Source organism: Pollicipes pollicipes, unplaced genomic scaffold, assembly GCF_011947565.3.
Source record: "Pollicipes pollicipes isolate AB1234 unplaced genomic scaffold, Ppol_2.1 Scaffold_7262;HRSCAF=8765_pilon_pilon_pilon, whole genome shotgun sequence".
Lineage (NCBI taxonomy): Eukaryota > Metazoa > Arthropoda > Thecostraca > Pollicipedomorpha > Pollicipedidae > Pollicipes > Pollicipes pollicipes.
In genome coordinates, this window is record NW_023597055.1 from 5196855 (window position 1) to 5212961 (window position 16107).

Here is a 16107-nt window from a genome sequence, read left to right on the forward strand (position 1 = left end):
TCGCCCTCAGTCAGCAACGGTCACTAAACGACAAGAGCAGGCAGCTGGTGTCCCCAGTGACCAGCAGTGTCACCAGGGCAGCGGCGGCGTGTCAAGCGGGCTCTTGAGCAGCTCCTGCAGCTCTCGCAGGTCGGCGTTCTTGATCATCTCAGCGATGCGGTACTCGGGGTCGGCCTCAGCTGGCCGGGCCGCCACGTGCGCCTGCCGCGCTGCCAGATCGGCCGCCAGCGGGCCGTGCGCCCGCTCCAGCGGCGGGCTCAGGCTGCCCACCTCGGGCAGGAAGCTCTTGTAGCCACCCGAGTCGCGGATGGAGAGGCGCGACAGGTCCAGGTTCTCCGGCCGCCGCTTGGCGGCTGGAGGCCGCGGCGGCGACGGCGCCGCGGCGGTGATCAGTGGCGAAGGCTCGCCAGCCTCCTCGCCCAGGGGGGTGCGGGGCGCGGGGCTGGGCCGCTGGCAGGCGAGCACGGAGCCCGTGATGAGCGAGAGCACGCCCTGTGGAACGGCGGTCCCGCTGAGTGAAAGCGGGCAGGGCAGGCGGAGTCCACACACCAGAACAGGCAGAGTGGAGTCGGAGTCAAACTTCAGAGGTTTAGATGATTTGTGAGAGACTGATCGTCAATCATGAAAGGCAGGAAGGGAAGTGGACAGGAATGAAAAGGGTGGCGTTAGAGGTGACATGGGTAAGAGAGTTTGCTTGGGAAGCGTTAAGTGCACAGCGTCACGTATGCCAAGCCAACAAATCCTCCCCGGGCACAGTGACCACGACGCATCGATTCCACAAAACGATCATTACGGGTCGAGACAAATGACTGCATTCACCGACGCGGACTATGCAGCAATTTCAGGAGCGGGGAATCGCTTGGAGTTTCATTCAGCGTCAGGATATTACGTCATGCACGGGCGCGTGCTGCGAAGGTGTAGAGGACACCGTTGCGTCATAACTCATCACACTGCGTCACGAACATGTCTACGGTGACATCAGAGTTTGATTAGTGTTCAGTCGATCAGAGCCCGACTGAATGAGTTATTTATCAAAGGTGGTGCGATCAAGACTGGCAGGCGAATACCGTACTTCGCGATGAGAGTGACATCAATAGAGATAAGAGAGAGAGGAGAGAGAAGAGAGAGAGAGGAGAGAGAGAGAGAGAGAGAGAGAGAGAGAGGAGGAGAGAGAGAGAGAGAGAGAGAGAGAGAGAGAGAGAGAGAGAGAGAGAGAGAGAGAGAGAGAGAGAGAGAGAGAGAGAAGAGAGAGAGAGAAAGAGAGAGGAGGAGAGAGAGAGAGAGAGAGAGAGAGAGAGGAGAGAGAGAGAGAGAGAGAGAGAGAGAGATAGAGAGAGAAGAGAGAGAGGAGAGAGAGATATATATATATATATATATATATATATATATATATATTCATATATTTATATATATAGAGACATGAACTTCAGACGAATGAGATAGTGATGAGCGCTGTGACCATACGCTTGCTCCATCTTTTGTTCATGTGTAAATGTAAGCAGTAGTGGCCTTAAGGTCCTAGCTTTACGTTATTGTGAGTTGTCATCATGCTGATTGCCAACCTAATGATACCAGAAAGCATTAATCGAAAGAATGTAACAGGGAATCGTTGCGAAATCTCACGAAACTACTGCGCGTTTACACACGAAAGGCAAGTATATCCACTGTTCATGGATACATATGCATGTATGGACTCCAAATAGTTATTGCAGACAGGTTTACCGACGTTTGAGGTCCATGGTTTGTGCGCCTGTCTGGCGTGGGTCAAATTTCATCACCCAGTATCGCCACCAGTTCTGCGTGGGTCAGGTGGCTCAAAAGCCCTGGACAGTGGCAACGTGACAACGTTCCCAGCATCGCCTCACACAGCAGAAGTGAGTAAAGGCACAAACTCACATTCAATGGGCTTAAAAGTCCAGTTTTCATTCAACGCCCAATGACCCACGGAGTCAACCAACTCGTGTCCATCTTTCATTATTTTCTGCGTCGAAGAGCCGCTGGTGGGTGGTTTGAATTATGCCGGTCTGTTGCGCATTGCTGTTAGACAGCGGCGTGCGAACATCGTACAATTTCGACAAAGTCGGACAGCGAAGGAGAGCTTTCTGGGAGCAGACTGACTGCATACAGAAAAACGTGGCATGTGTTTCCCTAATGCTCATCTGAGGCCCCGAGTTAATACTAGGAAAGCTTATCAGGATCAACTGTAAATGCCATGGAATGCTTTCATTAATTCTTCGGAAAGGAAGAAAAGCAAGCTTGCCTCTTTCGTATACCCACGTGGACTGGAGGACGGGTAGACTAGTGGAGACGAGCCATGTTTTGTGAGAAAAAAGATCGTGGCTGCGCTGCGCGGGCTGGGCATAACCCAGTCGCCGTCTGGTGCCGGCGCGTGGTGTGCACAACGTAGGGAGAGGATACACAATTTCTGCGCAATGCGTTGTTCTTCCTTTGCGGAAAGCTGAGTCGATATCATCACCGGTGCAGCGACATGACAACTTCGCCCCCTTCACCCCCTTCACAGCTTCAGCCCCCATGACATCGTCACCCCCAAGTGAAACGTGTCACATGCGAAGAGCAAGCCTATCCGCAGAGGCCGAGTTTGCGGAATCATCTGGGCTTGGGTTCACCTCTTGCCCACATCGCTCCTCGTGGGCTTTAACACGGTGTTCCTAAACACCCGCGTATTTTTGACCAGTTGACCTTTGACCGGTTGACCGCCAGCGACAATGGCGGGCGGGTAGCTCACAAATGACGAGCAGGACAACGAGACACGTGCAGTTAAGGTGACGAGCCTCAGTGGTTCACGACTCTAAACTCTTTGGGTGGAGACGGAAATCTCCACGCAGGGTTACAATGCTTTTGAGGGTCGAACTGCGTTCAGTGCCGGGGTGCTCATGGCAATGTCCGGTAATTGCCGACTTTGGGTGCAAGGCAACATCCTGTGAGGAGGGATTTTTCACCCCTTTTACCACATTTTATCTGAATTGTTCACCCCTATCTGATATTGTCTATCCCAGATACTAAACTCATATTTCCCTTCCAGAGGTTTTAAGATATCATCCAAGTCCAAGCCCACTTAAAACCACCAACCATAGATGTCCAGGACCCATAGAACCTGGACACCAAGCATTATGGCTATATCCTACATCAAGCACATCTGAATCATGTCTATGTATGCACAGAGCAATGACACCAGGTACCTTCAAGCCTGCGAGCCCCAACGACTCCAGCCGCTGACGTGCATCAATTTTGGTTTGTGTATAAAATACGTCACAATCTACAGCTGTGTGCCAAATATAAGGTTTTCACGCATCTCCACTTTTTTGGGGGGCAGCACCATGGAAACACCACACTAGCAAAGCAAAGCCTGGTGCAAACACTAACAAAGCCTAGTAGAGAATTTTGTTCTACGCATTTCTTTTCTTGAAGAAACTTGGGCCCCAAATTGCACCACTCTTGAAGTGTAGAAATACAAATTTTTAGAAGTGCCTTCTAAATGAGATTTAAAAGCTTAATGTCATCACTTGTGCACTCATTTTCACAGATTTGTAGTAAAATGAGTTGAATACAATGTTTTACAAAAAAACAGCACCAAAACATTGGTGTTGCATATTTTTTAGGCTCACCACACTGTCATGAAATTACCATTATTTCATGCGTTCTGTTTCAGTGTAATGACCTCTGATGTGAGAAAATAATTTGTCATGTTTATTATATCGAGTCTAAGCCAACTTTAAATGCATGTCTTTGTCGGAGCATCTATCACTGACTCATGTTCTATCTTTTGTAAACTGAATTTTTCACTCTTGCACGATCTTTTTGCGATGGAAATTTCCACTCCCATCCCATTTCAAAGGCAATTCTAGTTCACTGGCTCATAGTCCCAGGTGATCAAGATTGGGTAGAATACAGGACGCATAAAACTAGCGTCCTTGGCAGAGCGATGCTATTTAGCATTACTGTGGACAAGAAGCAGATATACGATGCGATAAATGGCAACACAAAATGACAAGAAATAATAATAATGAGTCCCACTAGTTTCCGTATTTAAGTGGCCGATGCGTACCATTTTTGACTCACCTTATCATTCACGGCTAAGCTGGGGGGTCTCGATGCCCCGCACCAAGTATAAGGCTTACAGGTAACTTAGTGAGGATGCCGGCGCTCAGCCCCGGTGACTAATAAAACAGAAGTAAGCGCATCGTGTTTGAACAGCACTGCTCAAACCACGCTACACGATGGCATGCACTTAGCATCGCAAAATCATGGCGGTAGCCACGTATCGACCCTGGATGCGCCATGGACATCAGATATGGACATAGTTAAGTATCTCGCACATCCTCCTCGAAATCCTAGGGCAACAACGCATGACATAACAAGGACGTGGAAGCATATATAGCTGGTCGCTTGTTTATTGACAGAGACTTAAGAGAACTAGAGCATTCTCTATCATGAGGCCTGCTGTTTTTGCTCCTAATTTTTGCTTAGCCTCCGCTACTGACCATCAATACTGCTTTGACTTCGGGTGTTCCATAATGTATATCCATGGGTGATTGACGCGCTCTTTTGACCAGTGTCTCGGCTGTTGGCACATCAGGGGTTGGTTCTCATTAGCATAATAACTCACCATCCCTCTGGTATCTAGCGCAACTTTACTTTCTTCCTCCCATTTCAGGGAGGGATGAAGTGAAGTTATATGTATATGTATATATATATATATATATATATATATATATATATATATATATATCCCTCTCTCTCTCTCTCTCTCTCTCTCTCTCTCTCTCTCTCTCTCTCTCTCTCTCTCTCTCTCTCTCCTCTCTCTCTCTCTCTCTCTCTCTCTCTCTCTCTCTCTTTTTAAGCATACTTTTTTCATTACAACTCTCCACATTTCACAATGATTTTGTATTTCAACTTAAATGTCTTCAGTATTTCAATAAGGGTAGATCTTTCACGATGTCCACGGGCCCTATTCGGTATGTCAAGACACTGACCGAACGGATGTGACCCCTAGCAACGCAGAGCGTATCTTCCTTGCTCACCCAGAACAGGACGACACCGCTGATGACTACAACCGAGTTGCTGAAGCCCATGCTGTCCACCAGGAGTCCGCCGACAGCAGGTCCGACCACGTAGCTGGAAATACCATACACAGATGGCAGCACACAACACCTTCTCGTTTGCCTAGGTGGCAGCAAAGGCCACCATTCTATTATACGATCGCCAGCACAAGTGGCGCCTTCAGGTGGGTGCGAACATATCTGCAGGTCGCAAAGAACATTACAAAGCATTGTGCTAGTTTTCCAAACTGTGATTGAGGTAGAACTCCGGAAGCGGGGCTACGAAACTGTCATGTTTCATGCTACTTTCATGAAACTACGGCTGCAGCCGTTAGCTCTTAGTGGCTGCTGCATTTGCAGCCATGTGAATGAATGATTTTTTTTAAATTCAAGAAGTCGGACAAGATCACAGAATCTGCGCAGACATAGATATTTCCCTGCGCGCTCGACGCAGCCACCACAGCACGTTTCTGAACGGCGGGGGCAGCAAGGGCGACCGCCACGCAGCCGTGCGTCCCATTTACACACGTACCCTACGTAGAAGAAGGTCTGGAAGGCCGACGACACCAGAGCGTCCGTTGTGACGTCATCGGGCAGGCCGACCGGACTGGGGGCGAGAGCCATCCGGACGTCACAAGCCGACGCGTGAGGGGCACCGGCTTCGGGCTTTGGGCTTTGGGCTTTGAGCTGAAGGCTTTACATCGGAAGGTCAATCAAAGGTCATCAAACATCATGGTTCGTGAGAGAGGTCAGCGGGGTCAGCTGGTCATACCCTGCGGCTTACCGACCAATCGTCGGCCAGTCGACATTCCAACCCTGACTGGGACAACAACAAAAAATGGTGGGCACTGGAAGCAATGGGAGCCCACCTTACAGCACGGTTAAGGGTTGCCGGCATGAAGCTGGAGCCGAAATATTTCTCCACTACTCGCGTGAAATTTCGTTTGAATGCCGGAACCCGTGAAAGAGTTTCCGGGACTCAGCAATTCATTCATGAGCAGAACGAGAGTCTGAAATGCACGACTCTGGCAAATTTACAACCAGGTTTTCCCCTTTCGCACAATGGTAAGGGCGCATCAAAGCGACTTGAGGCTATTGCCTCGACCTGGCACCCTTGAGCACACATAATTCTGCAAGCCACCACGCAACGGCGGAACCATCACCTAACAACCAAAAGAAGCAAATCCGCTACCCATCGCCATACACTGCAGGGTTTTCCCTAGAGGAGCGATGAGCAGAGGTGACTGACCGCCACACAGCACACAGCCCGCTTCTGACGCGTTCAGCCGGGCTCAGGGTCTCACCCCTTGAGCATGTCCCGCAGCACGCCGAAGGTCGGCACCATGGTGGCGGCGATCAGGGCGGCGGCCAGGCAGAGGCAGAGTAGCGCCAGCCACAGCCGGTCACTGCCGACGGGCGGCGGGGCGTCAGGCGACGACAGTACACGGCGGGGTCTGCCGCGGCACTGCAGGGCAGCAGTGCGCGGCGGGGGACTGCCGCGGCACTGCAGGGCAGCAGTGCACGGCGGGGGACTGCCGCGGCACTGCAGGGCAGCAGTGCGCGGCGGGGGACTGCCGCGGCACTGCAGTGCAGCAGTGCACGGCGGGGGACTGCCGCGGCATTGCAGGGCAGCAGTTCACGGCGGGGGACTGCCGTGACACTGCAGGGCAGCAGTGCGCGGCGGGGGATTCCGTGACACTGCAGGGCAGCAGTGCGCGGCGGGGGACTGCCGTGACACTGCAGGGCAGCAGTGCGCGGCGGGGGATTCCGTGACACTGCAGGGCAGGAGTGCACGGCGGGGGACTGCCGCGGCATTGCAGGGCAGCAGTGCACGGCGGGGGACTGCCGCGGCATTGCAGGGCAGCAGTTCACGGCGGGGGACTGCCACGGCACTGCAGGGCGGCAGTACGCACGGCAGAGCGGCTGCTGCAGTGCGGGGTAGCCACGACCACCGGTCACTGCACCGCAGTCGCCATCCGTTGCAATCGTGACACCATCGCATGATGACGGGTGGGGAGAGGGATCCAGGTCTATGGGGAAAGCGCAATGTCTATTTTGGGACCATTTGGACTCACTCGTACACCGCAGGCCAGATGGCAGCTTTGCTGAATAACGGGCACCACATAAAGTGCTTTACGGGAAAGGGCAGCTGCGACTCATGTATTTGAACATAATGTTTCTGACATAATATTTGATCATGTTTATGTATGTACGGCGTGATAAAGATAACAGTGACTGGGTGCTCGAATGTATCATTCATTATTGTACGATACAACGTATGAAATATCACTTGTCCAACGGGAGCTATCATTAAGTTACTACCCTTATACTACTATTATAACTACCATCATGCAGAGTAGCCATGTTTGAAAAAGAACGTGATGGGCCAGTTATCTAAAATCATTTCTTCCAAAAACCAGCCTACGTTTTGCCGAGAGAAATACCGTACGGCGCCGCATCATTCGGAACGCTCTGATTGAGCATACTTAACATAAATATGCTGTCTGTTATCCACTTATCGTGCTGGTCCTTGATGGCCCTTGAGCTATTTGCCCACAGGCAAATAACAGGCAGCCTATGACTGCCCGTTGAAAAAGCGAGACTGTAGTAAATAGCGGACCGGAAACAGGAAGCTGTCGCCGTTGGATAAGGTGCGCGTCACGAATTGGAGGGCAGAATCTTTGGGGCAACTTTTAGTGACTTAACGCTCATCTTCCCCATCGACCTCTAAGTCCTAGTGTCTGGTGATGTCACTAATTACACGTCAATATCAAGCCACAGACCTGCAAGAATGCCTAAATGCCACTAAGTGCTATTGTGCACTTGATGTGGCACAGAATGTCTTGATGCCACCCGAGAGCACGAGCGAGCTTTGATAGTTCTGTGCTGTGGACTGTCCAATTTTTTCTATGATACTTTCTTGGTAACCACTGTGAACATCTTCGGTAAGCGAGTCGGCAAATTAGTTTTCCTCACCTGGGTATGAAGGCCAGGAGCGTCGGCGGTGAGAAGCATATTAGCACTGGTGACGTCAGCACCAGCGCACAGCCAATCAGCAGCAGCCGATTATTTATAACGTCACTGAGCCGGCCGGAGATTGGCGACGCCACGCCGTATGCCACCGAGTACATCAGGAAAATGAGCCCAATCGTGCGCGGCTTGAACTCAAACTGAAAATAAGAGGCGGTGAATTGGACAACGGGAAAACGAGAAATGATTTACCAGAGCAACTGGAAAAACAAGCGTTTGGGACATGCGACGTAACTAAAAATAAATCAGCGGACATCGTGCTGGGAGCTGGACAATCGAAATGCCACAGGCCTTATAGGGTAAGGTCTTCTCTATTCAATTCATCCTCTTTCCATGAGGCTTGGCGCATACACACCAGCTGTCCATTCAAGATCAGTTGTACTCCCCGGATACCCACTCGCACACACTTTCTCAGGACTTTAGTCCTAAATTATAGACGAATTACAGGAAGGTTTGCGCCCAAAGCTACTTACCAAGCGTTCATAATAGCAAAAATAGTGATAACAGAAGTTCATAACAGCACAAATCATGGCTGAAGAAGCGCTGGCAGTGACATTGTATAATATCTACTGAGGTTTCCACCGGACATTACGTAAACGTCTTACCTATCCACGTGCCCGCGTTCGTGATTTTTCCAATCCAACTCGCTACAATTCCATATGGGTAGTCTTTGGGCTTTCCCAATATGCGAAGTCTTCCACAAAATGCGTAGTGCTACGAACTTTTGAAAGCATGACATGAGGGTCAAAAAGTAAAGCTTATTCTACATAGTTTTGGAAATACCTTACACGGGAACACGTGGGGCACCGCACCACTCGTTCAGAAGTTTCCACAAGTACACAGAACATCAAATTCGACATATTGCGAGTTTTCACAAATGCACAGGACACCAAGCAGGATATCTTACGGGAATGTTCAGAATGAAGGTGGCGTATATCAAGACAGCGTTGGGCTGGATTCCCATCTTTCATGCAGATGCACGCGTGTGACTTCGCTTGTGGCGTTTGATCCCTGATCCCTAGCTGTAGACAAGGTGGCGCTTGTCCGCCGCCAACGTTAAAAACGAGGTGTCGATGGGAAATTCCCTGTTTGTTGCATGAAGCATTGCAGGTTATGGTGCACATTTGTTGCATGATGTACGGCTGGAGCATTGCTTGACCGTCGCTCCGCCACCCACCCCGCCGAAAAACGACCACGGACGATGCTGGATTCAGTGACGCATTTCGAGCAGCAACAGACCGATCTCGAGCCAGTGCCTAACATGGATATCGAGAGATCTGGACCATTCCGGACAGCAGCAGCAGCCGCAGTAGCGGCAGCATCAACAGCAGCAGCAGCTGGACTTCTGCCACTGTTCATAATCATAAGTTGAATATGACTGACTCCTGAAGCCTGGCTTGGGTGGAAGACTGACTCCTGAAGCCTGGCTTGGGTGCAGATATTGTAGTGGTTAACGCGCCTGTGACAACCACTGCGCGTCTGGGAAGCCACAGGTACGGGGTTCCATTCCCTGCGGTCGCCCGCCTTTCCTGCCAGGGTGAGAGGCAGGCGACGCCACACAGCCTCAGCAGCTGAGTGCGTCGTAAAGCCCCAATGTCACATTGGAGCCAGGTTTATTATTTCCAGTTCACTTGAGGTGGGAGGGGGGAAGGAGGATGGTTTCAGCTCCCCTATCTTGGGTGCCAGCCCTACAGCCCTTCCCCAACTTAAAGAATTTGAGAATATAGTTGGCCAAATCCGAGGAAAACGGTTAGCTGACGTACTCTGGTGACGTCTTCGTCATTTTTTCATTATACAGTCCCCGAACTCATCAGGCAAAACCACATAATTCTTGGAGCAAAGAGCACAAATAATTTTATGAAATGAGAAGGGAAACATTCCATTCAAATACAAACGAATCCATTCACGTCAATGCTTTTGTTTTCAGTAGAAGCCCGAAGGCGCCTTGCATTAAAGGCCCTAAAAATCCATCGGCTACGCCACTGCTAGTGTATTGCCATGCGGTGTGCAGGTCCCTATACTGCAACTGAGGACAGCGTCACCGTACCCAAGCCAGGGAGAGCGTCACCGTACCCAAGCCAGGGAGAGCGTCACCGTACCCCAGCCAGGGAGAGCGTCACCGTACCCCAGCCAGGGAGAGCGTCACCGTACCCCAGCCAGGGAGAGCGTCACCGTACCCCAGCCAGGGAGAGCGTCACCGTGCCCAAGCCAGGGAGAACGTCAACGTGCCTCAGCCAGGGAAAACGTTAGACGTCGCTTTTCCGAGAGAAGATGGAACCCCACCTTGGGAACCCAGCGTTTGCAAGCCTTGTTAGCTAGTTTTTGGGTTTTGCAACGTGTCAACTGCGATAATTATTTGCGCTTGCGTTTGCTAGCCTGCCACAGCAGGTTTTTTACGGGCGTGTCGGTCTGGTCTCAAGCCATGTACGTAGGCATGCGTGTCTCATCTGTCAAACACCTTTGCTTGATGGATGTTTGAGGAAATTAAACCGAGGGGGGGGCGGGGGGAATAAGGAATATCCGCAAATGCGGGTCTTTCTCTCAGATAACTCTCTTTAAAGCAAGCTCGTGCTCCGCAAGGTGTGGCAGTCGGCGGTGATACAAACCGGTCGCCTTCACATCTGCACCATTGTCTGACGTCTAGCCGACACACTTCCTGCTGCGACCGGCTAGACAGCGCGTCCGGCCGACCTCATAACCCACAGGCACCGTATCAGGCGCTGATATCAACCCGATATCGGCGGTGGGCCTCGAGAGTCGAAGAGCTCGCGGTGCCCGGCCCGCACTGCTGCTGCCGATACACGGTTATCAGCGCCAAGATCATCGCAACAGCAAGCGTCCGGCGCTGCGCCGCTATCGCCGTCCAACGCCGCGGGGGACAGACGTGGCGCAGGGGCGGCGTGGGTGTGGCGCGCGACGCGCAACCCGGACAGTGAGATTTTGGCGTGGCAGGATCTTCCGACGCGTGACCCACCGCGTGACTGCTCGCGCCGCAGGTCAAGCGGCGGTGAGGCTTGGCGCGTCGCCATGGTCAGTGTGTCTCGGTGGAACCTTCATCAGCTGCCGGCAGTGGTCAAGGAGGCCCAAATCGTGAGTTAATCTCGCGGTCGCCGACGTCCGATCGGTTTGAGCTCCTTCGCGACCGCAGTCGTTTCACTGCAGATGCCCGCGATCACCGCTGCCAGGATCGGACGTCAGTCGGAGCTTATCAGTTCTTAAAACGTGATCTGGGGAGTCAAATGCCCCCCCCCCCCCCCTCCTCCATCGCCTGAAATGCCTTCCTGGGCGGAGAGGTTCTCCTCATTGGAAACAGGATGAATCGAGCGGGTAAAATTGTGCACCTGGAGAAAGCAACCACCATAGCAGGTGGGTTGCACGAAGCCCCCTCTTCGTAGCACACCTTTGACTCAGAAAACGGATGTTGACGTCCACCACTTTTTAATAGCTGCCCCAGAAATTTACTGAGAAAAGACCTACCAGACATTCACTTCGATTCTTTCCGCAAAATAGTGAGCAATTTTCCGTTTACTTATGTCGCTTGAGAGCATCGTTTGTGTACCTCCTTTGCTAGTAGCTGTTTATTTCTCTCAAATGACGAACATTACCTAAACAATAGCTAGAAAGCTATTTGGCTGGCCTGTCCCGCTTACAAACTTCCAAACGGGGTTTTGGTTCGCCTTAGGCGAACAGCAAGGGTCTTACGCCTTAATCCTGACCCTGATATGCAATTTTTGTAACGCGAATTGGTATGGGGGGGGGGGGGGGGGGGGCAATGTGATTACTCCTGACGTGTCCAACGTGGCTATCGCGGCAATTCCGATGTGAGAATTCGGACTGTGACGCGAAAATCATATATCGTGGGTCGTCCAGTCGTTGCCGTACTCAGTAAAACCAGACGAACACCCCCGAGGAATTATCCCACTCGTGACACGATTTTATGTTGTAAAATGTTCAGCTTAAGAACGATCATCCCTAGACCCCGGCATTGTTTTCAGGTCTGCTGCTGATCACGATAACTATCGCACAAGCCTCGGATAGTTTTCCGGGATATGGAGTAACTGCCATAAAAGACGCAGAGTGCTTCAATGCATCCATGATCGTCGATGGATGCGTGGATGGAAGATGCATTGGCGAAAAACGTGACGGCAGCTGCCTCCAACTCGACAAACACGCCTTTTTCTTCGGAGCCCGGCATTTGCATGTACTACCTGGTCAACAACATCATCCTAGTGTTGTGCTACTGGATCGAAGACACGACAACACAGTCTTCTAAATACGTAAGTCTGGTGAATGACTTTTGCTGACCTGATGAAGAAGTTCTGGTGTAATAGGGCACGATGCCTGAAACCGAATGAGCCATTGCCTGCAGTCGAGTCGTGTCACTCTGCACAAACGCTGTGGCTTCGTGTGGGTTGCTGCAACTGTTTAGGTGTTTGCTATGCGAGCAACGATTCAGCGGCTTAAATGGATTTTACTGTTTTCTACTTGATACTAATGCTTGTGTCCTGCAATGCAATGCAACGTCTTGTGGATTTGTCGCAATATGATTAGTCATGCCGCAAATAGATCAGGCCCCTATTAGAACCACGCTAATGCCGAAAGCTACCATCTTGATAATCCTCAACGTCAGAGCGTGAGTTTCCATACTTATAGGAGAACACTACGAATTCATCCAGGGTAATGTCCATGATACACCCACTGGTTTTAATAACCAGGTGTTCATCAGTCGAAGATCATATTACGTATACTAAGCACCAACGGTCTAATGCCGCATCAGTGTATTGGCAATGCGAATGTTACAAGTGAGTTGTCACCCTTGGTATCTCAAAAATACCCGTTTGGAGTTCGTATGCTGTCAACAGCCGACCCTCAGTACACCAGGGAAACAAAGGTTGAACGAAGTTTGTGAAAAGGACACTACTGATCACCAGTTTTAAAACTTGACGTTTCAAGCCGCGCTGTCGGTCCCGAGCACACCTGTGGCCGTGATCGCATCTTAACACGCGTCCGGGTGGCCCGTTGGATACTCTTTCGCTTGAGTGGGGGGTCAATTTGCCCCCCCCCCCCTGAGATCGCAGGAACTGAGAGAGCTAGAGACAACCCAAGTTTGCTGGGTGAGTTGACCTGTACATGAACTCTCCTAGGCCAAAGCTTTGTGTTCCTAGATCATGACATTCGGGTCGAATAAGGTCAAACAAGGCCAAATTCCAGGATGGTCTCCAAAGGACGTCTAGAAACTATATAACTGTCCTAAACAAAACGTGTCATACCCATTCAAGATCAGTGACCTTGTTTAAACCTTTTGAAGTTCATGATGACCAAAATCACACAAGACTGCAATGAGTTTGCATTTGAATAAGCGACTAAAATTACGCTAGGCAGTATGGTTCCTAAAAACAAAATGATCACCTAAGTCATTTTAGGTCAGTGACCTATTGTGACCTTTAAGAAGGCCCATGAAAGGTGTATAATGCGGTTCCTGTTATCAATAAATTCTAAATGGGGCGCCAGAAGATACCTTATACACCATGCGCTAAAGAAACAAAACAGGTTGGTTTTGACCTTGGTCTGACCTGCATACCTGAGTCTGGGTCAATTTAATTTGCTCATTCAATTGTTATGTTGCCTATGCAAGTATCTCAGAGATGTATGGCTTCGTCTAACACTCCGTTGTTGGATCAGATTGAACGATTCCCAAAAAATGCCTTCGGTGAAACCATGGCCTGACTTTGACCTGCCATAGGTCAGTGACCTTGCAAGAAAAATCTAAGTTGTTGATGCCAAACAATCCGCTATTTAATTGTCTACAGCCATGTAAAATTGGGCGCGGCTACGCCATGCCGTTCGGAAAGAATTCCGGAATAACCTTCGGGTTTTCAGTTGAACCCCCAACCTGAGCGCGTGTGTTGAAAAGGTAATTGACAATGTAACCGGAGGTCTGCTTCATAACGTTCTAAACACGCGCCCGGGTGGCCCGTGGAATGGGACGCGCTCTGGTGTGGGGGTTTATATGACCAGCTCTGAAATCTCAAAATTTAGAGATTTAGAGACACCACACTCATGACCCCACCGACGGTCATGTCATGACCCGAACGACGGTCATGTCATGACCGACCGACGGTCATGTCATGACCCCACCGACGGTCATGCCATGACCCCACCGACGGTTATGACTTTCGGGCTAAGTAAGGTAAAACAGCATAAAACTCTAGATTGGTATCCAAAATGCCCCCAGACCCCCTCATGCAACCACTTGGAATCGCCTCTTGTAAGCAAATGGTCACTGGTGTTCAGTTTATGCTATGCGGCATCTATATTTTATGCTAGGTGGTATATTCCAAAAATGCAATATACTCTGGGTCTTTTAAGGCAGTAGCTTCCTCTGACCTGTAAGAAGTCCGGGAAGATGTCTGGTGGGCTGCCCCGTTTATCAAAAATTCGAAATGAGGCATTAGAAAACTACCCCGTGAAGCACTGGTCTCAAGTCAAAAGGCAATCTGGATTTGACCACTGTTTCACCTTTATACCTGGCCCAAGTTCGATGACTTTTTTGTACTCCTAAATTCAACAAACCAATCCCCAAGAAACTACAAGTTCAATGAAATTTGTTGTACTCCTAAATTCAATTGACCAATTTTCTAAAAAGCTTTTTCATCGACGCATAGCTCCTTCTAACACTCCGTTGTAAGACCAGATTCAACAAGTTCCCGGAATCACTTTTACTTATAGCCTCCGCCTGACTTGGACCCGCTGTTGGACCCTGAGCGAGTCTTTAACAGTGCCTCCTGGTTTTTTGAAAGTCGATCGTTGCCAGTATAGGAACTTCAAACTCGTTTTGCCGAAAAACCAGCAGCTCAGGTTCTTTTTGTTTACATCTGGTATATTTCACACGTGGACCTCATTGCGCCGGATGATCCCGCAAAAAGCGTGCTGCGGGATCACCGCGCATTTAGAGTGTTATTTTGTGCGGATGAGGCATTTTCAGAAAAAAATGGCAGCAACGCTTTACTTTCGCCACCTCGATTTATCCGTTCCCGGGGCCCAGTTTTTAGTGATAAAAGCCTACAAATCTTTTAAGTCGCGCTCGCTCCACTCCATCTCGCATGATCACTGTCCGCGCGTGACGCAACAGGAGCTGATCACCTCTGCCGTCGGGAGCATCTTCTTCTTCGCCCTCGGCATGACAGTGTTCGTGTCAGGCGGGAAGATCGCCACCGCATCCTCGTCAAGCGAAGGCAAGCTGATCGCCGAGGGCTGCTGCTGCATCATAGTCGCCGTGCTCAACGTTGTCGACGCCATCTTTGTTGCCCGCCGCATTCGAGAGGGATAACGTGAGGCGTTGTAGTAATGTTGCTACAGCAGGTACAAGAAAAGGCGAGACCGGTCGTGACAGGTACAGTAAAGTAAGCGCATTTAGGTACCACATGCCATTAGCTACGCAGCCAGGATTTGCGTGAGGCGGGGGAGGGGGATAATGGGAGCTGCGAAAGGCGGGGGGGGGGGGGGGGTAATGATATTTGCGTAAGGCGGGGGGGGGGGGGGGGATAACGGCATTTGCGACGGTGGCTACGGTTTTTGCTCGGACCGAGTCGTAGCCTCATTCAAAGTATCCATTCACTGCCAAAATTCAGGGCCGTAGCCATGGGGGACACGAAGAAAACCCCCCCTCCCCCCCCCCCCCCGGTAAGCCAAGAGGTTTGCACTCAGCGGCGTGTTCTTCTATTCAGTTATGAGGCTCCATCCCCGTTTTTAACGAAGAACATGGGCCAAATCCGGGGATAAATCGGTTTGTTGGCTTTTGGGGCATCATTTTGACTGCTCAGCCCCCCCCCCCCCAACTCATTTGATATTTGGCCCCCTGATGACAGCTCTTTATACGTGTCTAACCAGACCACAGACGCTTCGAACGGTACCAAGCAGCATAACCTAATGCATTGAAGGCTCTCTGGCCATCAACGTGTTTGCGGTGCGTCTCAGTTCACAGAATAGCGAAGGAGTGAGTGGCAGTGAAGGGGGG

At 50.6% G+C, this 16107-nt stretch overlaps 1 protein-coding gene across 1 annotated transcript; it reads right to left on the reverse strand.

The window, feature by feature from the left end:
* Positions 1–69: 69 nt before the first annotated feature.
* Positions 70–8332, reverse strand: LOC119114144 (MFS-type transporter SLC18B1-like). Its single transcript, XM_037238355.1, has 7 exons — positions 8037–8332; positions 6365–6466; positions 5593–5667; positions 5043–5136; positions 408–492; positions 258–353; positions 70–179 (listed from the first exon to the last, which is right to left on the reverse strand). Exons 1-7 carry the CDS (start codon positions 8189–8191, stop codon positions 70–72), a joined length of 717 nt encoding a protein of 238 aa, XP_037094250.1. The 5' UTR covers positions 8192–8332.
* Between the last annotated feature and the right edge of the window lie 7775 nt (positions 8333–16107).